The 23,456-nt window shown below is 44.0% G+C and overlaps 1 protein-coding gene across 1 annotated transcript in view; it reads right to left on the bottom strand.

Annotated features, from left to right (window-relative positions):
* The window catches only part of DLGAP2 (DLG associated protein 2), a 718,648-nt gene that overhangs the window by 604,198 nt on the left and 90,994 nt on the right, over positions 1-23,456 (bottom strand). Inside the window, exon 2 of the mRNA XM_079909047.1 lies at positions 22,191-22,292. Coding sequence (XP_079765173.1) covers positions 22,191-22,205 — 15 coding nt within the window. The 5' untranslated portion in view covers positions 22,206-22,292. The remainder of the gene's footprint in view (positions 1-22,190; positions 22,293-23,456) is intronic.

The following is a 23,456-nucleotide window of genomic DNA, read 5'->3' as shown; positions in this document are numbered from 1 at the left end:
CCGGTACTCACCAGCCCAAGAGGCTTGTCTGCTCGCCCGCCGGGGCGGGCGGGGTTGGGAGCTGAGGCTCGGGCTTCGATTGGATCGCAGGGAGAGGACTGGGGTGGGCGGCGTGAACACAGCCTGAAGGGGGTTAGTGCGCCACGGCTAGCCGGGAGGGAGTCCGGAAAAAAGTCTGGAGCTGCTGAAGAGGCAAGAGACCATTGTTTTGGGGTGCGCAAGGAGAGGGGATTCAGAATGCCGCCTAAACGAGCTCCAGAGACGGGCGCGAGCCGCAGCCATCAGCAAGGACCCCAGAGACGGGCATGAGACGCTAAGGCTGCTGCTGCCACCACCGAGAAGCCTGTGTGCGAGCACAGGTCACTCTCCACGCCGCCCCTCCTGGGAGCCTGTGCAGCCCGCCACTGCCAGGGTCCCGCGATCCAGGGACAACTTCCCCGGGAGAACACACGGAGCGCCTCAGGCTGGTGCAACGTCACGCCAGCCTCTGCCGCCGCAGGCTCACCCTGCATTCCGCACCCATTGCTCCCCCCGGCCTGAGTGAGCCAGAGCCCCCTAATCAGCTGCTACTTTAACCCCGTCCTGTCTGGTGGGAACAGATGCCCTCAGGCGACCTACACGCAGAAGCGGGGCCAAATCCAAAGCTGAACCCCAGGAGCTGTGTGAACAAAGAAGAGAAAGGGAAATCTCTCCCAGCAGCCTCAGGAGCAGTGGATTAAATCTCCACAATGAACTTGATGTACCTGCATCTGTGGAATACCCGAATAGACAACGAATCACCCCAAACTGAGGAGGTGGACTTTGGGAGCAACTGTAGACTTGGGGTTTGCTTTCTGCATCTAATTTGTTTCTGGTTTATGTTTACCTTAGCTTAGTATTTAGAGTTTATTTTCACTGATAGATTTATTTACTGATTTGGATGCTCTCCTCCTTTTTCTATATATAGATTTCTTTTTCCTTTTTGTTTGTGAGTGTGTATGTGTATGCTTCTTTGTGTGATTCTGTCTGTATAGCTTTGCTTTTACCATTTGTGCTAGGGTTCTGTCTGTCTGATTATTTTTTGTTTTTAGTGCTTGTTTCATTGATGGATTTGTTTCTTGGTTTGGTTGCTCTCTCTTTATGACTTTTTAATTATTTTATTTTTAATAATATATTTTTAAAGAACTTTATTTTATTTTATTCTTTCTTTCTTTCTTCTTTCTTTTTTTCTCACTTTTCTTTGGAGCCGTGTGGCTGACAGGGTCTTGGTGCTCCAGCCAGGCGTCAGGCCTGTGCCTCTGAGGTGGGAGAGCCGAGCTCAGGACATTGGTCCACCAGAGACCTCCCGGCTCCACATCATATCAAACAGCGAAAGCTCTCCCAGAGATCTTCAGCTCAACGCCAAGACCCAGCTCCACTCAAGGACCAGCAAGCTACAGTGCTGGAAACCCTATGCCAAACAAATAGCAAGACAGGAACACAATCCCACCCATTAGCAGAGAGGCTGCCTAAAATCATACTGAGGTCACAGATACCCCAAAACACACCTCCGGACATGGTCATGCCCACCACAAAGACAAAATCCAGCCTCATCCACCAGAACACAGGCACCAGTCCCCTCCACCAGGGAGCCTACACAACCCACTGAATCAACCTTACACACTGGGGGCAGACACCAAAAACAATGGGAACTACGACCCTGCAGCCTGTGAAAAGGAGACCCCAAACACAGTAAGTTAAACAGAATGAGAAGACAGAGAAACACACAGCAGATGAAGGAGCAAGATAAAAACCCACCAGACCAAACAAATGAAGACGAAATAGCTAGTCTACCTGAAAAAGAATCTAGAATAATGATAGTAAAGATGATCCAAAATCTTGGAAATAGAATGGAGAAAATACAAGAAATGTTTAACAAGGACCTAGAAGAACTAAAGAGCAAACAAACAATGACGAACAACAAAATAAATGAATATAAAAATTCTCTAGAAGGAATCAATAGCAGAATAACTGAGGCAGAAGAACGGATAAGTGACCTGGAAGATAAAATAGTGAAAATAACTACTGCAGAGCAGAATAAAGAAAAAAGAATGAAAAGAATCGAGGACAGTCTCAGAGACCTCTGGGAAAACATTAAATGCACCAACAATCGAATTATAGGGGTCCCAGAAGAGAAGAGAAAAAGAAAGGGACTGAGAAAATATTTGAAGAGATTATAGTTGAAAACTTCCCTAATGTGGGAAAGGAAACAGTCAATCAAGCCCAGGAAGAGCAGAGAGTCCCATACAGGATAAATCCAAGGAGAAACACGCCAAGACACATATTAATCAAACTATCAAAAATTAAATACAGGGCTTCCCTGGTGGCGCAGTGGTTGAGAGTCCGCCTGCCAATGCAGGGGACACGGGTTCGTGCTCCGGTCCGGGAAGATCCCACATGCCATGGAGCGGCTGGGCCCGTGAGCCATGGCCGCCAAGCCTGCGCGTCCAGAGCCTGTGCTCCGCAACGGGAAAGGCCACAACAGTGAGAGGCCGCGTACCGCAAAAATAAAATAAAATAAAATAAAAAGACCCTGAATAGCCAAAGCAATCTTGAGAAAGCAAAATGGAGCTGGAGGAATCAGGCTCCCGGACTTCAGAAGATACTACTAAGCTACAGGACAGTATGGTGCTGGCACAAAAACAGAAATACAGATCAATGGAACAGGATAGAAAGCCCAGAGATAAACCCACGCATATGGTCACATTATCTTTGATAAAGGAGGCAAGAATATACAATGGAGAAAAGACAGCCTCTTCAATAAATGGTGCTGGGAAAACTGGACAGCTACATGTAAAAGAATGAAATTAGAACACTACCTAACACCATACACAAAAATAAACTCAAAATGGATTAAAGACCTAAATGTAAGGCCAGACACTATAAAACTCTTAAACGAAAACATAGACAAAACACTCTATGACATAAATCACAGCAAGATTCTTTTTGACCCACCTCCTAGAGAAATGGAAATAAAAACAAAAATAAACATATGGGACCTAATGAAACTTAAAAGCTTTTGCACAGCAAAGGAAAACATAAACAAGATGAAAAGACAACCCTCAGAATGGGAGAAAATACTTGCAAACGAAGCAACTGACAAAGGATTCATCTCCAAAATTTACAAGCAGCTCATGCAGCTCAATACCAAAAGAACAAACAACCCAATCAAAAATGGGCAGAAGACCTAAATAGACATTTCTCCAAAGATATACAGATTGCCAACAAGCACATGAAAGAATGCTCAACATCACTAATCATTAGACAAATGCAAATCGAAACTACAATGAGGTATCATCTCACACCAGTCAGAATGGCCATCATCAAAATATCTACAAACAATAAATGCTGGAGAGGGTGTGGAGAAAAGGGAACCCTCTTGCACTGTTGGTGGGAATGTAAATTGATACAGCCACTATGGAGAACAGTATGGAGGTTCCTTAAAAAACTACAAATAGGGCTTCCCTGGTGGCGCAGTGGTTGAGAGTCCGCCTGCCAATGCAGGGGACGCGGGTTCATGCCCCAGTCCAGGAAGATCCCACATGCCGCGGAGTGGCTAGGCCCATGAGCCACGGCCGCTGAGCCTGCACGTCTGGAGCCTGTGCTCCGCAATGGGAGAGGCCACAACAGTGAGAGGCTCGCGCACCGCAAAAAAACAAAACAAAACAAAACAAAAACTACAAATAGAGCTACCATATGACCCAGCAATCCCACTACTGGGCATATACCCTGAGAAAACCATCATTCAAAAAGACTTGGGTACCACAATGTTCACTGCAGCTCTGTTTACAATAGCCAGGACATGGAAGCAACCTAAGTGTCCATCGACAGATGAATGGATAAAGAAGATGTGGCACATATATACAATGGAATATTACTCAGCCATAAAAAGAAATGAAATTGAGTTATTTGTAGTGAGGTGGATGGTCCTAGAGTGTGTTATACAGAGTGAAGTAAGTAAGAAAGAGAAAAACAAATACCATATGCTAGCACACATGTATGGAATCTAAAAAAAAAAAAAAAAAAAGGTTCTGAAGAACCTAGGGGTAGGACAGGAATAAAGACGCAGACGTAGAGAATGGACTTGAGGACACAGGGAGGGGGAAGGGTAAGCTGGGACGAAGTGAGAGAGTGGCATGGACGTATATACACTACCAAATGTAAAATAGATGGCTAGTGGGAAGCAGCTGCATAGCACAGGGAGATCAGCTCAGTGCTTTGCAATGACCTAGAGGGGTGGAATAGGGAGGGTGGGAGGGAGATGCAAGAGGGAGGGGATATGGGGATATATGTATATATATAGCTGATTCACTTTGTTATAAAGCAGAAACTAACACAACATTGTAAAGCAATTATACTTCAATAAAGATGTTAAAAAAGAAAGAAAGAGAAAGAAAGAAAGATAGAAAGAAAGAAAGAAAGAAAGAAAGAAAGAAAGAGAGAGAGAGAGAGAAAGAAAGAAAGAAAGAAAGAAAGAAAGAAAGAAAGAAAGAAAAAGAAAAACTATAATCGGAAACCATTGCAAACTCCCCAGGATAACTGAAATGAAAAGCATAGAATACACCAAGAGTTGGCCAAAATATAGAGCAACAAGAATTGTCCACACTGTTGATGGAAGTGTATTTGGGTAAAAACCACTTTGGAAAACTGTTCTGAAATATCTATTCAACCTGAATACAGGCCAGCGTATAAACTGTAACTTCCAATTCCAAGTCTATACCAAAAAAATGCAAACATATTTTCACTATAGGACAAATAAAAGAACATTCAAAGCAGCACTACTAATGATAGGCAAACCCTGTGGCCTCACCAAGTGTCCACCAACAAGAGAAGGAACAGATAAACCGTGGAATAAATTAGGAACAATTCACCATTAATGCAAGATAGGTAAATCCACAAACAAATGTTGAGGGGGAACGAGCAAATAAAAGAAAATACACACCAGGTTTATCCAAAGAATGCCAGGCTGGTTTAACATCCAGAATTAATTAGTGTAAAACACCATATTAATAGAATAAAGGACAAAAAAAGAGATGACCGAAAAAAGATGATGGTGGTGGCCTAGGGTTGCAGCAGAGCTGGAAGGACTGGGAGTGGGTGGCCAAGGGATGTGCGGTTTCTTTTGTGGGTGATAAAAATTTTATACAACTGATTGTGGTGATGGTGGTACATCTCTATGGACATACTAAATAATACACTAAAAGCTGCTGAATTACAAACTTGGAACAGGTTAATTGTGAGTTATATCTGGATAAATTTGTTCAAGAAAGTTAATATGTATGGTACAATTCTATTTATATGAAGAAGTTCAAATATAAGCAAAACCAAATATAAGCAAAACTGATCTAAGTTGTTAGAAGTCAGAACAGTGGGGGCCCTTGGTGGGAGAGGAAGAATGGTAAGTGGGAAGGGGCACAGGAAGCCTCATGGAAACTGGAAATATTTCATTTGTTGATCTGGGTGTGTTCCCTCCATGAAAATTCAGGGAGCTGTAAACTCAAGAACAGCACACTTTCTGTAGGTATGTTATATTTCAATAAGAAGTTTCTTTTTAAAAAACTAAATTGATTTACACATGAACCAGCCCTATTATTTCTCTCCAGTCCCACTTCCTGACAGAAAAATTACTGATCTCCACAACCTACAAACACACTTCCCTTCTACTTCATTTACTTCCAGGGAAAAGCTGAGGGAATACTATTCTTTGTGCTACACCACAAAGTGATAAAATATTTTAAATGAATGAGAAATTTAGAAGAGCACTCAGTATCAAAAATGCTTATGTCAATAGGTACCATTAAATGTCAAAATCACCTTCAAAATCATTTGCATCTGACATACCAAAACATATTACTAATATTTTAAAATATTTTTAATCTACTAAATAATCCATTAAAGTATGTCTAAAACAACCCAGGTTTAAGCATATCTTTTAAATAAAGTTACAAATACTGAAAGCATTTACTTACTTTTAAAAGACTATATGCGAAATAAATATATTATATAGCAAGAATATAGTAAACATAAAAAATCACAAGATTTTTGTTTAGGTTCTATATGAAAATGTATTAATAATCTTTAAAATAATGTATGTAGAATATGGTGAATATTTTAAAAACAGCAGCACAGTTTTTAATCTCCCCAAATCTCCACATCAGAACATACAAAGTAACAAGTTAGCAAAACACAAAAGTTCATGAATACCACTTACAATAAAACTAGGTGAGGAGAGAGCCCCGTGAAGTACAAAATACAAAGAAACAGGCGAACCACCAGCAGTACCAGGAACTGCATGGCTTTGTGTGCAAGGAAGGGAAGGGGGAAGGGACAGGGCAAAGGGCAGACTGAGAGCATCACCCTCCCCCCAGGGCTGACAGGTGTTCCCCACACACGGGCAGCCAGCCTGAGTGGGGTGGGGACTGGGAGTGGAAGGGGCTTCACCCAATCCGACAGCCGTGATGAAGCCAACACGGCCCCTATGGACGTGAGATTGGTCAGCCAGACCTCCCTTCCAGGACAGGGTCCCACACTGAGAAGAAACTGCTCAGGCTGTAGGGGTGATGAGGGAGGAATGAAACTGTCTGGACAAAACCGGGGAGGGGGACCAAGCCAGGGAGCCTCAGAAACCAAGCTGCCATATCTTAACTCTCCAGGCAAACATCAGGATGGGAGACATCAAGGAACTGGAAAGTCATCCTGGCCCTGCTCTCCTCTAAAGTTCAGCAAAATTCAGTTCACACAAAAATGAACAACAGACAAGTATCAAGGTCAAGCCCGATATAAAGTTATGAGAAACAAAGAAGAAATATCTCAATAAAGCTGGGGAAAATTAATTTAAGAAGAAAAAGACAAAAGTATCAAAGGAGCAGAATAACATCCCCACACACAATGAAATCCTACCAGAAAGACAAAATAAATTTTAAAAAACCACCTGCTACTCTAAGTTATCAGACAGGAAACAACCATGTAGATCAAAATGAGGAAAACTTAGAAATGAAGTGACAGAACTCAGGGGAAAAAACTAGAAATAAACGGTAGTTCACTTCAGAAATGATGAATCAGTGAGAACAAACATAATAAATGACACATTAAGAGAAGGTAAAAAAAAAAAGGAAGGTAACTTTAAAATAAAAAAGAAATGAAGTGGCAAATATTAAAGGCAGGCAAAGAGGATACAAAGAACAGATGATAGGAGTCATTAAATGTGGACATTAAAGCAGCAGAACAGAACAAATGCTCACAGATATAATTTATGAAAAGTCTACTGAATTTAACAAAAAAAGGTTTGACTACGTATTGAAAGAACACACCACGTACCAGAGAAACTGACTCAGAACAACTAACACCACGGCATATTATACTGCAATTACTGAACATTAAAGAAAATTAAATTCCTCTGACATCTAGACAAAAAGATAAGTGACTTTATAAGGGAAACAGATTACCTGCCAGCAGCCTTTTCCACAGCACTGTGTTGCAGAGAAGGAAGGCAGAACATAAGGTAAGCTGGGAAAGGAGATATAAGCCAGTGGTTTTCTACCCAGCAAAACTGACCTTTCATGTATAAAGGACACAGAAAAGCTGATGTCAACACATAATAACTCGAGGATTATTGTTTCCATGAGCCTCTTTTGAAGAAGTGACTAGACCACAGGCTCCAGGAAACCATGAGGACATAAGACCAGTAGTTGGAAGTAAACACATGTAGACAGACTAAATGAGGGTTAAAGGAAGAACACAGTGTTTAATGGATACATGTTCTGACAACACTGACAGCAATCAAAAGTGGAGGAAATGTGACAGCAAATGAGAAAGATTGTTCATGGTTTTCAGGGGTCCTGTTGGTGATAGGTTTCCCTTGTTATTTTAATCCTGCTGTAGGTATAATGTGGGATAGAGCAGATGCATAATAATAGATTGTTCTAACTCCATTACCTCTGTGCTCTTGAAAATCAGGATTTTCAGCATGGGAGAAAAGAGATACAAATGTAACATAAAAGAGGTGTAGTAAAAATTGCATTTGAATTGCAATTACCAGTATGAATTCAAAATGTAGTCTGTCTTCAAAAATTCACGTTTTTCCCAGCTTTTCCCCTACAAAAATCAAGAAACAATGACCAACCTGCACCTCTAGAAATAAGAATGTGGTCTTGATGCCACTTTCACTAAATACAGCAGGTTCCCTTGACACTGGCTAATCCAGGTCTTGGGACCAAGAAATGGACAATATGGACATCTCTAAAAAACTCTAGCACTGGGTCAAAAGGCCTCAGATGCCAACTTGAAGAGACCCGCCCCCCGGCCAAAGACAGGAGTCACTAAAGTCTGAGCACCAACACGGGTAATAATCTCAAAGGACTAAAACAACATAAAATGTATTTAATCCATGACTTATAATAATACTTTTAAATGAAGGGTCATCTTTGGAGAGTGACAGGAACAATTCATTATTTTGCTAACTTGTAAATAAAGGGGAAGATAAAGCATTTATCTTGCCTGTTCTGTTGTAGAATGAAATAGCTGAAGGAAACTCTCCCATTATACAAACAACTCCAAAAGGATAAAGGGCAGCACTCGGAGTCTGATGCGCCACTTAAGGCGACGTTAGAAGACAAACAGAAGAGCCCTCTGGGTGTCATCTAAGCCAGGAGGTGGGTGACCTGCTCTCCTGGGGAAAAGCCACCACCCCCTTAGCGATGCAGCCGTGGTACAAGGCCTGACCCGCTCTCCAAAGTCCTTCCGGCGACCGAGGAAGCTGCTGCCACTCCCATGAGGGCCTCGGACTCCCTGCTTCACGACTTATTCCTACAGAAACGCAAATCCACCAGCAGGTCCTCTTAAAGGGGCCTCTACTTTCTCTGCACCTTCCTGCTGTTCTGAGCCCAGATGACAACACCGGGCACCTCTGTCTCCTCCGGAGACCCAGGACTACGCCAGGCCCCGCCCCCTGGCTCTGAATGACAATTATGGGATACTGACCATCACTTCATGACTCTTACGTTGTTTTACTCTAGTTCATTCTTTAGAATTTTGGGTCTTAGGCTGAGTAACACATTATTTCTCACATTGTCTCCATAAACTATCCCTAAAACAATTATTTGCCTTAACAGAGAAAATGTCCGGGTACCTAAGAGAATTGGATTCCTGTAGCCTAATCCCCACCAGTCACAAAAGGGCTTCCCAACAACCTCAAAGCACTACCTTCCTCCAAATCTCGCCCTCACCGTGACCAGGACCTCAACAAGGTGGACAAACTTTAAACTCTGCCAGGGACTTTGAAAGATTTATAATGTCCGTAGCTATGGGAAGCTCTTTCCCGCGTTTGCCCTAAATCCCTTGGCAGCAGTAACAGCCTCGTGGAATTCTCGAGCTGCCAGGTACCCCCACGGTCCCCACGGGTTTCCATGGCATCACCCTCGAGAACGGGAAGTGTTCCCCGTACCATTTACAGAGGTAGGGCCACCTCTAGGGCAGGAGCCAGAAAGCTCTTTCTGTGAAAGGCCCAGCAGTAACTGTTTAAGGCTTTTCAGGCCTCATGGAGCCCACCCACCCCATGGAGCCCACGCGCGGCCATGAACATGCGGCCATGAACGCACGGCTGGCTGGACCTGGCCCGCAGGCCAGAGTCTGCAGCCCCAGATGTAAGAACACACGGAACAAACTCAAAATGGCTTCTACCTGACAAACCTCCACCTACTCACAGGCCTTTCTTCTCCAGACAGAACGCATGTCAGCTGCTCTCCACGGAACAGCCCCAGGCCCGTCCTGGCCACTCCTCCCTGGACGCACAGCAGGCCCTGGGATGGATGCGTCCCCTGCGCCCTCCCCTGGTCTCCCCTCTCTGGGGCCTCCCGCAAGGGAAGCTCATCCGTCTCCAAATATATTCTTAGTAAACAACCATCTTCAGCTCTAAAAAGAAACGAGCCTTCAAGCCATGGAAAGAGGAGGAACCTCCAATGCATATGACTGGGCGACAGCAGCCAGTCTGAAAAGACTACAGACTGTGTGAATCCAACTCCATGACAGTCTGCAAAAGGCACAGTGATGGGGACAGTAAAAAGATCAGGGGTTGTCAAAGGGAGGGCTGAGCAGACAGGGCACAGGGGATTTTAGGGCAGTGAAACTACTCTGTTCAAGACCGTAATGGTGACTTCACGTCATCATAAATTTGTCCAAAACCAAAGAATATACAAACACCAAGAGTGAACCCCAAGGTAAACCATGGACTCTGGGTGATGGTTACGTGTCAGTGTAGGTTCATCAATTGTAACCAATGCACCGTCCGGAGGGGATGGTGACGATGGCGGGGGCAGAAGTCCATGGGAAACCTCTGTACCTTCCTCTGAATTTTGTTGTGAACCTAAAGCTGCTTTTAAAAATTGTCTTTTTCTAACAAGTCAACCTTCTAACGTATTTCCAGCTCTAGTGACATATCAACCTCACCAAACAAACATGTTAACCTGCCCAGCCCCCCGCCAAAGATCGACCAAGTCAATCCCACATTTCCATCTTCCTCTCCCAGCCTCAAAATTGGCTCGCCCACTGCACCACCCCAAGATCTTCCCAGCTCTGTCTGCAGGTCCACACATCCATACCGAGCTGCAGGCAAGACACTGTTAACATCTGCTCAGTGCAGACTTCCTACCCAAACGCTCCTTAAAATTTCTAACCACCTACACCCCAGCATATGTATTTATTTATTTAAACGGCAATTCACCATGAACGGCCGTACAAGTGGAAACATCACAGTTAAAATTCTGAGTGGCGTGAGCTCTGAGATGACATGCCTCTGGGAAGAAGAATCGTCCTTGTGGAGGAGAGGACAGGGACCCACACGTCAGCAGTTTTACAGGAAAGCAGGGCAACAAAGCCCATCACTCTGTCTGCCTCAAACCAGCTGCATCCAGGCCTTGTGCTTTGAGCTCTGGTTCCCCCAGTGAGTGCCTGCAGGACACACAGGTCTAAATTTAAGAAAGAGAAAAGGTTCTTCAGGACCACACAGCTGCTGTGTTACTGTGATGTCCTGCTGTCACAGATGGCTCTTCAAGTCCAGGCGCTTATTTGTTACGTAAGGACAGGTCCGTCACCCACCCAGAGACAGTCTTCAGAGGAAGGAAGTGTTTTCGGATCAGAACCCAAGGTCTCAAACATGACCAGAAAGACCCGTGTTCAACCCTGAGATAAATGCATAAGTGTCAGAGCCTCGGGACCAACTGACCTAACCCGAGAGTGTCCACGAATCCAAGGGCCCGGCCGACATGGGAGGAAGGTTTACATGTGAGGCTGGAAATAGCCCCAAACATAAAGAGACCTATGATTTCATTATTCTAAGTATTTCAAGAATTTGGACACTCAGCCTAACATTGAGAAGAGAATGATATTCCAGGTTCATACCTGAAGTTCATAAAGTGTTCTGAGCACGTCTAAGATCTCAAACGCAGACACACAGACAAACACACATATACACACATGCAGAGACACACACAGAGATGCCCAGTCAGACATACACACACAGACACACACACAGACACTGACACACACAGAGACGCCGAGGCGCGCGCGCACACACACACACACAAAGACACACACACACAAACCCAGATACACACACCCAGACACATACACATACAGACACCCCCAGACATGCAGACATAGAGACACACACCCAGACACACACACACGCATAGACACACACACATACACACACGTGACACTTAACAGGACAAGGACAGTCCTACTTGAGTTAATCAAGTCTCAGTCCTGAAAGTATTTAATTTACATGAAATAAGTTTTTGAGAAATAAAACAGAGCACATTTGGGAAGAATCTACCAATAAAACCGTCAGGAGAACCGCATTCTAAACCACGCCGGTGGGAGAATCAGACAACGACAAGGATGTGACCCAAAAGCTGTATCTCTAAGCAGCTCTTCTTTTTTCACACTGATTCCCTAGAGGAAGGCAGCTATTTTTAAGGCAAAAAGATCCAACCGCTTTAAAGAAACACAAATTAAAATGCAGAGAAGTGTGAACTGCAATGAAATTTACAGTTGTTTTAACTAGAAGAAATCACTCTTCCCATTCAACAAAAACGTCCTGAATAATAGTTCAAGGCCCTAAGAAAAGGCAAGGAAGCCGTCCTCAGCCCGTGTCTGCTCAGGATCTGTTGGATGCCCTACGACGATGGTGCACAGCGCCGCCGGCACTCACACGTTTCACTTCAAAGCCCACAAATGAAAGCGGTGTATCCGGGCACACCTCTAAACCCAGCCACGAGGCCTGTGAATTCCTAACGCGCCACCATCCACCAGCCCGCGTCCTGCACACGTGCAGCCTGACGCCGACCTCCAGGCAGGGGCTCGTCTCTGTGGGGCAGGCTCACAGGATGATGAAACGTAATTACATCCCAGACAGTTCTTAGCATATTCACCAAGTAATTCAACCTGGGTTTCCCTGTTCCCAGTAACAAATCCTGTGCTTGGTTAGTTCATGTTTATTTAGGGCAACATCTTAACTACGTTTATATGCGTCACCTAAGAGGAAAAGTCCACTGCACTGGTGGTGAAATCACAAATCCAGGTCCGGCTGAGGGACCGTCAGCCCCAGTAAATAATTTTTTCCAGCACTTTGAAAATGGTAAAGGAGCTCATCTTACCTGTTATGCTCTGAAATATAGATAAAAGATGAAAAACTTACTTTGCAACTATTTTTCCAGGAAACGTAGAAATTTTGTTCAAATTCATGGTAAAGATAAAATCTCTAAAGAGGAACGCTAAATCCAAATTTATAAGATATTAGAAATAAATGTGGCAGCAGAACGATGGCGCCAGAGATGTCCACGTCCTACTCCCCAGGACTTGTGAGCACTCCCCGGCATGGAAAAGGCACTTTGCAGATGGGATTAGGTCCAGGATCCTGGGATGAGAAGATAATCCCACATAATCAAATATGTCCGTAAAAAGCAGAGAACAGAGAGGGACCCTCAGAGAGACTTCCCTATGTTGCTGGATTTGAGGGCAGGGTGGAGGCAAGAACCGGGACCCGCACAGCACTTCTGGAAACTGGAAAAGCTTCAGAGGACCCACCCTGCGGACGCCTTGATTTCCGCCCAGTGAGACGGTGCCGGATTCCCGACCTACAGAGCTCTATGACGATCAATATATATTGTTTAAGCCAACAAGTTTGAGGTGATCTGTTACAAAGAAAAATCTGAATTCTCTCAGGATAAGGGCACTACGCTGACCCCAAAATTCCACGGATAACTGAGCAGTCACTGCTACCTGACATGTCTCTCACATATCTGCACAAATTACACGAGTACCATCAGAAAGAATAAAACGCCCTAGGAACATAGTAGGAAGAACTAGCTAACAGGCTGTCTGATCCCCAGTCCTACTCCTGGAATGACACGTGCCCTCAGAATGCTTACTGGGTTTGTGGCTGTGTCTTCATAACCCTCAAAGCCAGATTAACCGCTAACGTGTGGCGTCAGAGGGAACAGGTGTCCTGAAGATGGCATTTCATCACAAGGAACGGACTCAGGCCTGGGGGCCCCACCCCGCGGCACCCAGCCTGGGCTATTTTCTTCGTCCTAACGGACCCTACAGTGTTTTTCCCACAGTATTTTGTTTAGGGATCATCAGTTCTTACACACACACACAGAGCTGTTATTACCCCAACAGGCATTTTAAAAAGAAAAGAAAAAAAAAGCTTCAACGTAAACTTTTATGAAAAGAAATCGGTGGAAAAGAAGAGTGACCCCAATTAGCATTTTCCCAAAATACAGAGATAATCCGATATTGGAACAGGTAACAGCACCATTTCTCATTAAATGATAGCACAACAGCTCATTGCCCTCTTAGTGGCAGAAATAAGTACAGCCTTTACTTTATACATAAACTACAATAAATCCAGAATTAGAGATTTGAAGGGAAAAATGAAATTAAAGTATTAAAGTAAAATAGAGCTGAATGTTTATGCAAAATCTGACAAAGGAAGGCTTTTTAAGCATGACACCAAAGTCAGAAATCATAAAGGAATACATTCCTCCATGACTGTATGAAAGTTTACTTCTTGCATAAAAAATTGTAAAGTTGACCATCAACAGACAATTGGTACATATATACGACAGAATACCACACAGCCATAAAAAAGAATGAAATAGTGCCATTTGCAGCAACATGGATGGACTGGACCTAGAGATTGTCATACTAAGTGAAGTAAGTCAGACAGAGAAAGACAAATACCACAGGATTATCACTTATATGTAGAATCTAAAAAGTAATACAAATAAATCTATATACAGAACAGAAATAGACTCACAGACACAGAAAACAAACTTGTGGTTACCAAAGGGGAAAAAGGAGGGGAGAGGGATAAATTAGGAATTTGGGATTAACACATGCACGCTACTATATATAAAATAGATAAACAACAAGGATTTACTGTATAGCGCAGGGAACTATATTCAATATTTTGTAACTGCCTATAATGGAAAATAATCTGAAAAATATATATATACATATATATATAAAACTGAATCACTTTACTGTACACCTGAAATTAACACAATATTGTAACTCAACTATACATCAATTAAAAATTATAAAATTGAAACTTAAATGGCAATCTGAGAAGAAAAAATATTTGGATCATAAATATATGAAAAGAGTTAAAAGACCCAACCATGCAATTCACACACACAAAAGAGGAAAAAGCATATTCAACAGAACCACTAACCTAAGTAATAAATTAAATCGCCCATTACGTGTCACCTGTCAAACCAGTAATTATAAAGAGAATTTTAAAAGCAAATACTGTTAAGTGTGTAATCTTGGTGGGAAGGCAAACAGGTGCATTTTTCTGTATTGAAATACACACTGAAAATTTTTTAAATCTTCATACCTTTTGAAACGTTTTAACGCCAAAAATGTATTCTAAGGAAATAATAAAGTAACTAAATAGAGGTAATTCGTCCAAGCTGTATTCATATTACGAGAGAATTGGACATCATTGTCAACCTGAGAGGCTGGCTACATCAACTGAGGTGTACCAACCTAACGGTATTCATCTGTGGATAAAAACATTTTAACAGCTACGAAGTACACCACTATATGAGCAGACCTCAGTGGGCATAACCAGCCCACCCAGTTGACAATGATGTATACAACGGCATATTACTCAGCCACGAAAAAGAAGGAAATCCTGCCATTTACAACAGTATGGATGGACCTCAAGGTATTATGCTAAGTGAAATAAGCCAGAGAAAGACAAATACCATATGATCTCACTTATATGTGGAATGTAAAAAACAAAACAAATGAGCAAACATAAAACAGAAACAGTCATAGATACAGAGAACAAACTGGTGGTTGCCAGAGGGGAGAAGGATGGGAGGATGGACAACATAGGTGAAGGGGATTAAAAGACACAAACTTCCAGTTATAAAATAAATAAGTCACAGGGATGTGAGGTACAGCATAGGGAATATCGTCAATTATATTGTAACAACTTTGTGTGGTGACAGATGGTCATTGGTCTTATCATGATGATAATTTTATGATGTGTAACAATATTAAATCACTATGTTGTACACCTGAAACTAATATAATATTGTATGTTAATTATAACTCAATAAAAATAAATATTTTAAAATATTTTTATGAACAAGAAGAGTTGCCATAATATACTGTATTAATTTGTTAAAACATCTGTTATTGAAACAATTGGTATAATCATTTTATTAATATATCTTGTGGAGATATATATATATATAGAGAGAGAGAGACATAAAAATACATGGAAAGTAAACCAGGACAACAATGACCATCTCTGACCCAGCAATCCCACTCCTGGGCATAAACCCAGAGAAAACCATAATTCGAAAAGACATATGCACCCCAATGTTCACTGTAGCACTATTTACAGTAGCCAGGACATGGAAGCAACCTAAATGTCCATCAACAGAGGAATAGATAAAGAAGATGTGGTATATATATATATATATATATATATATATATATATATATATATACACAATGGAATATTACTCAGCCATAAAAAAGAACAAACTAATGCCATTTGCAGCAACATGGATGGACCTAGAGATTGTTATACTGAGTGAAGTGAATCAGACAGAGAAAGATAAATATCATATGATATCACTTACATGTGGAATCTAAAAAAAAGGGTACAAATTAATTTATTTACAAGACAGAAACAGAGTTACAGATGCATAAAACAAACCTATGGTTACCAGGGGGTAAGGGGCGGGGAGGGATAAATTGGGAGGTTGGGATTGAGATAACACACACTACGATATATAAAAAATAGGTAACTAATAAGGACCTACTGTGTAGCACAGGGACCTCTACTCAGTACTCTGTAATAGCCTATATGGGAAAAGAATCTAAAAAAGAGTGGATATATGTGTATGTATAACTGATTCACTTTGCTGTACACCCGAAACTAACACAACATTGTAAATCAACTATACTCCAATAAAAATTTTAAAAAAAACAATGACCATCTCTGAATCTTGTTTTGTTTATGCTAATCTCTTCAAGGTAAGATATAGTGCTTATATGATTTTTAAAAGAAGAGACAACTAACTTAACACAATTTACAATTACAGTGTTCACAATTTCTACAAGTAAGTCTCTGAACTAGCCAGAGAGAAGGTACTTTCACAAAGAATTTGTGTAATTTATTTTTAATATAAATTTACTTGCTGCTAAAACAGTTAAAATTATTTAGTTATAAAGGCAATGGATATTAGCCATCCTATGCCCAGGAGTCCTTGTAGGTAAGTGTGATCTTCCTGCAGATGTGAGGAGATCCAGGGCTCATGAGCATGGCCCCTCACTCACTCACGGGTGGTGGTGAAAGGAGACTGCAACGAGCCTGGCCACAGTCAAGGAAGGTTACTGACGCATCTGAGTGAGAGCCTGGGTCCCTACCGCCAAGCAAATGCTGGTTAACCTTACACATTCTGCCTCTATTTCATTCTGTAACATTAGAAACTGAATTCTCCACCAACACAACGGGTGACACCAGAGCCCTCCTGGCCTTCCTGCTGATAAAGGAGAAACGGAAGAACCCACTACTAGGTTTAGCCCCGTAAACAACCAACCCAAAGTGGACTCATGCATTTAATAAGGGAAAAAATTAGGTTTGTCAAAGTAAACACATTGTAAGAAATCAGGGGGCGTTCTAAAACCCTAACTAAAAACCAATGACTCTTTGCCCCCTGAAAATGAATAACATTTTAATAGACGGCTGCCTCTGGAAGCATAAGTCGATCATATATAGACGTTTAGGATCATAAATGGGTCCTATTTTGTTTCTCTTTCTCCATAACATTTGTCTCTGAGAAACACAGATCTATTTGTAGTTACCCCGAGGAAAGTGAATTTTCTTCTGCAAAATAAATTAAGTTTCTGAATTCATAATTATTGTGGCTTGACCTGGAACCAGGGCTAAGAACGCTTTCTATAATTTCTCTCACTTTAAATGAAACAAAATATCAAAGTGCAGCCTGATTGTTTCCTTGTCAGAACACAACAGAAATGTAAATACTGTGCTAAACTCGGTGTGAGGGATGCAGTCACAGGAATTACCATGCATGTCATTACTTACGCTGAACCACTGTATCCATGAAACGATAGCCATTTGAATAATTCCAGTAGATTGTTTCAAAAACAGTTTACTGTCATCCCAAAAAGTGCAAATGTGCGTTTTAAATTTGCATGCAAACCCGCTCCATTCAATGTTCCTAAGAGCCCCCATGCAAAATTCTAACATTGAAGAGAAATGGTTCTATATCAAGATGATATGATCCCCGTATCTTTCTTATTCAGACTCTTGAAGATACCTAAGTACCATAGGTTAGACCATAAAAGTTAAGCAGGGTTTCTCAGCCTTGCCTCGTGACATTTGCACCAGATCATTCTCTGTTGGGGGGCATTGCAGGACGGTTCACATCATCGTGGCCTCAACCCCCTAGATGTCAGTAGCGCCCTCCCCCCAGCTGTGAAAACCAAAAATCTCTCTGGACATTGCCAATATCCCATGGGGGCAAAAGTGCCCCATTTGAAAACCACAGATATAAAGGGAGACAGAGGACCCCCAAGGCCTGGAAGGGGAAATTATCACCAACTTGACGCCAATAAGCCTGAAAACCTCAGGTGCTTCTCAGCGGGGCTGGGGGCTGACCTCAGCCCCTGGGGGCATCTGGCAATGTCCGGAGCCGTGTTTGGTGCTCACAGTCAGGGGGAGGGTCCTGGCATCAGTGGGTGGGAATGTGGAACGCTGCCCTCATCCTTCCACACCCAGGACAGCCCACCACAGAGAATTCTCCGCTCCAAAACGTCAATAATATTAATGAGTGTCTTTTAAACATTATCCCTACATTTCCATGAATTTCCACAGTTAAAATTCTACCCAAAGGCAGAATCTGACAAAACTGCCCTTTTCAGCAACTTTGCCTGTAAACTGAAGGCAAGGCAGCTGCCGTGCCGGGGCGCTGGGGGGCTGGGTGTGGGGAGGTGCAGAGGGGGCGTCACAGGCCACTCTGGGGTTATCCGGGGCAGCAGGTGCCATGGAGGCTCCTCGCGGGCCAGCTTTGCTGGCAGCTTCCGGAAATTGTCCCGAGAAGCCCGTTCCTCCAAGATTCAGTGTCTACCGTGGACCAGGAGCCACACGTGGTCCCCTCCTCCCGTGGCCACAACACAGGCTCCTGGAAGCGTGGAGGCTGTCAGGGAGGCCCTGATTCCCGTCCCCAGGACTCTCTGGTCTGCCCTGTTAGGCGTCTTGGTCCCCAGGGAAGGACAGTCCAGCAGGGAGTGAGTTATCCATGGAAACACAGGGATGCCCTGTGGAGTGAGTTATCCATGGAAACACAGAGATGCCCTGTGGACTGGATCTGGAGGGGGAGTTGGGAGCCGCTCAGGCTGCTGGACCGACAGGTGGCAAGGGCATCAGTGGACCCACAGTATTAGGACGCAGCGGAGCTTCTGCTCCGAGCAAGGGCAGAGGGTCAGACCAGGGGTTCCTCTGAATCCCTCACTGGCACCACCACATCCCCTGCAAAAGCTCACGGGAGCCTGCAGAGACTCCCGCAGGTAGGACCACCAGGAACTCAGGCATCTGAGGCACGAAGCACACTCACTCACCCTCACCCGCAAAGTCAAGGACTCAGACTAGCAGAGCCACTGGCCGGGGCCAAGGGGACGTGGAGTGGGCAGGGGAGACGGGAGTTACCCTCACCCCCGTAGTTCTTCTTCGCTGTGTCACGTATACATCTATAATGAAACTAAAGCAACCTGAACAACCTGTAACCTAGTTTCCGAAAGGCTGTGTTGGCTGTAGTTAGTACACAGGGCCCAGAAACCAGGAAGGGGTCAGGTTGAACTCAGTGAACTTTGTTCCCAGACCCTGACTAGGAGTTAGACTGTGCGATGAGTGGGGTAAAAGTAAGCGTGTTTGCATTTTATACGGGACGGAGGCATTTACAACAGGGAGTGCTATTGGACAGCGTGGGGATGAAGAATGGGATCCACGGAGCAGACTCCAGCGGTGGCTCCCACGGGGCCGCCCAGCATTTCCAAATAGGCTCCCTGCACCTCTGTCACTTTCCCTCGCTGGGATCTACCCCTTCCCAAACGGCAACATGAGCACAAACATCAACAACAACAACAAAGGCGTTTTCCAGCCTTCCTGGCGGCCAGACGCAGGCAAGGCCCCCGGGTCTGGCCCCCGACCTTCCCTGCATGGGAGCAGGTATCCCTGGAACAAGGCCTGTGCCCGGGTACCAGGGCATCTCCTCATCATGCGGGGCCCTGCAGCGGGGCTGACAGCCTCGTACAGAACATCTCTATCCAGCCCCACCAAAAGGTCTGTGATGTGCCTAACATCTCTTCTTTGCAATTAAGAACCCTACCTAACTCCTGGAAAAAATATGCAGCTGTCTCTCGCTAGCTGCAGGGAGTTTGATTAAAGAGCTGATAAGAGCACCGAAGAGACATCATGCCTTGTCTTTGCTCAACCAGAGGGGGAAGCAGTTTTTTGAAAAGAGAGAAGAAAAGGCTTGGTCTCCACCCCAATGTTCATTGCAGCACTATTTACAATAGCCAGGTCTTGGAAGCAACCCAAATGTCCATCAATAAATGGATAAAGAAGATGTGGTACATATATGCAATGGTATATTACTCAGTCATAAAAAGGAACAAAATTGGGTCACTTGTAGAGATGTGGATGGACCTAGAGACTGTCATACAGAGTGAAGTAGGTCAGAAAGAGAAAAACAAATATCATGTATTAATGCATATATGTGGAATCTAGAAAAACGGTAAAGTTGAACTGGTTTGCAAGGCAGAAGTGGAGACACAGATGTAGAGAACAAACGTATGGACACCAAGGGGGGAAAGCGGGGTGGTGGTAGTGGGATGAATTGGGAGATTGGGATTGACATATACACACTAATACATATAAAATAGATAACTAATAAGAACCTGCTATGGGCTTCTCTGGTGGCGCTGTGGTTGAGAGTCCGCCTGCCGATGCAGGGGACACGGGTTCATGCCCCGGTCCGGGAAGATCCCACATGCCGTGGAGCGGCTGGGCCCGTGAGCCATGGCCGCTGAGCCTGCGCGTCCGGAGCCTGTGCTCCGCAACGGGAGAGGCCACAACAGTGAGAGGCCCGCGTACCGCAAAAAAAAAATAAAATAAATAAAAAAATAAAAAAGAACCTGCTGTATAAGAACAGAGAACTCCACTTTGCTGTACAGTATAAACTAACACAACATTGTAAAACAACTCCACCACAATAATAAAATAAATAAATAAATAAAAAGGAAAGAAAAGGCTTGGTCTCCTCAAGGCTCTTCCACAAAACTCCCACCAAAAAATGACTGTGTTCCGGGCTATGGAGACTGACACCCCATGTCAACATCTTTTTCTGAGAGCATCAAGAAGGTAAAAGAAGGTCTTAGGACACGGAGATGCAGACATGTGAGGTGGCGCCAGGTGAGATGCACGAGGGGTAGAAGAGGAGGGAGGAAGGTCATCAGGGAGCCAGTGACAAGGGTCCACCTGAAATTTCAACATCGTTCATGCCTTAAATCTCTCCTGGAGTAAGAAATAAGATAGACTACAAATTGCCGCCTCTTCCTTTGAAAAACCAATGAAAGCCTCTATCTATAAAGGCTTCACTGATTATTTTATTCATTGGCATCAGGGGAAGTAAAAGGTCACACCTCTGCTCTCAAATACACTCCAAATGTGAGTGCAGATGGCTGAGTGGGCTGCGGCCCTCTGGGGGTTTCCTGAGAACACGCTGCCGCCCCAGGTGTTTTAGGAACGAACAGCAGTCAGATTGCCCCTGAAGGGACATCTGTGCCCCGTCTCACTCGCCATCAGTGAGTCTCAGACACACACGCAGAGCCACCGCCACAAACTCGTGGAAGCCCTTTATAAGCCTGGTAAGGTCATTCGACGTCCCTGGAGAAGCCCCATTCCGGGTGTGAGGTTTCACCGCGGTCCCGCCCACGTGTGCCCGCAAAGCCCCTCCTCCCAGCACACATGTGACAGCACATGTGACATGTGACGCCAGCAGGACCAGAACCCAGACCTCATCTCACGCTCGCTCCCTGGATCTCCAGTGGCCCCTCCCCTCCTTCCCAACCACTACACACAAGCACCGCATTTCTGAGCCGCTTACAGACACGCCTCCATCTGAGCAGTAAAGTCCTCTGCTAGAAACTGCGAGACTGCCCCCTGGGTATTTACCCACCTCCACCACCTCCATCACCTGCATCACTTGCATCACGTCCATCACCTGCATCACCTCCATCATTGCATCACCTTCATCACCTGCATCACCTCCATCACTGCATCACCTCCATTACTGCATCACCTTCATCACCTGCATCACCTCCCATCACCTGCATCACCTCCATTACCTGCATCACCTCCATCACTACATCACCTCCATCACTGCATCACCTCCATTACCTGCATCACCTCTATCACCTCCATTACCTGCATCACCTCCATCACTACATCACCTCCCATCACTGCATCACCTCCCATCACCTGCATCACCTCCATCAACACTACTACCAGCACCTCCCGCCGTGTGGACATGGCCCAGAGGATGAAAGGGGTCACACGGTACCTGAGCAGTCCCCATGGTGGCGGAGCCGGTGCGGGCCAGGTGTTCACGGGCAGCTGCTGGGAAACCGGGCTGCTACGGCCGGGCCTCGGATGGTGGGAAGGCCTATGATGAGGAATGGATAGAAATGGGGAAAACATGATAAAAAAGGGTAAACAACCTCCCCCATGGAAAAAGAAACATATGGAATGTACATTAAAAAAATGACACTGAGCAATAATTAAATCAATCTAGAACAGCAATATGGCAAGAATGAAATAGGCAGAGATGCTGTACATAAAAAATAACACCAGGTATTTTTAAATAAGACCGTGGAACCGAGAACCCTGTAGGCACCTACATCACGTGGGCATTATGCAAGTATTTCGATTTTCAAGCTGGATTTGAGGTTATGATAGACAGATTTCCCAACTTCAAAATATTCACCCAAAGAGAAATAATAAAACCATACTTTAAATTAGGGGTGATGATTCCGCATATAACTTGAGGATGGAAGCGGTATTTGTGAACTTAGACTGGTTCTGCAAAGAGCCAGGCAGGTTCCAAGAAACAAAAGAACAGTCCCAGGGAATATTAATAATCGATCATTTTCTTTCCACGAAAAAAAAGTGCTATCCCCAGATAAACCCAAACACAGCATTTTTTTAAAAGAGGTGCTAGTTCATATACCTGGATAAATTATAAAGCCTCTGCCTTTTTTTCATCGCATACTGATACACGAAATCACTGTTTCCCCCAAAATGAACCAGATGAAAGAGGAACATGCATTTTTTTGAGAAGACTTGTTTATAACATCACACTGGAAAGTGTGCTGTGCTTTATTCACACTGAGCTTGTAGGAACACAAACGCTCACCCACAAAACACTTCACATGGCCCTGAAACACCGTGGTCACATCAGATTAATTTCCACGAATCCGGAAGAGCTGCATGCTGTACCCCATCTTCTGAAAATCCTGTTTTGTTAGCAAAAGCTCTGACCAACCACCAGTCTGATCACATGCTACTAAACGTCATGTACTTACTTTCAAAGGTACGATCCTAAAAAGTTGAGAAAATGAGCCATTTCTTACTGTAGCAAGCACCCGCCACAAGCACTGATTACAATACACAAACTGGATATCCACCCTTGGTCTCCGGTAACCAGTTAACACACATGTGTTGTGACTATCAATCTAAACTGTATATTAGTTCCAAGTTATTGAAGGTTAAAATTCCCGACCCTCCCAGAATTGACATCCGGCTCATCTGCTGGACTAATTCACTTACT

This window comes from Stenella coeruleoalba, assembly GCF_951394435.1.
Source record: "Stenella coeruleoalba genome assembly, chromosome: 21".
NCBI lineage: Eukaryota > Metazoa > Chordata > Mammalia > Artiodactyla > Delphinidae > Stenella > Stenella coeruleoalba.
This window is presented reverse-complemented; position numbering and strand designations above follow the sequence as displayed.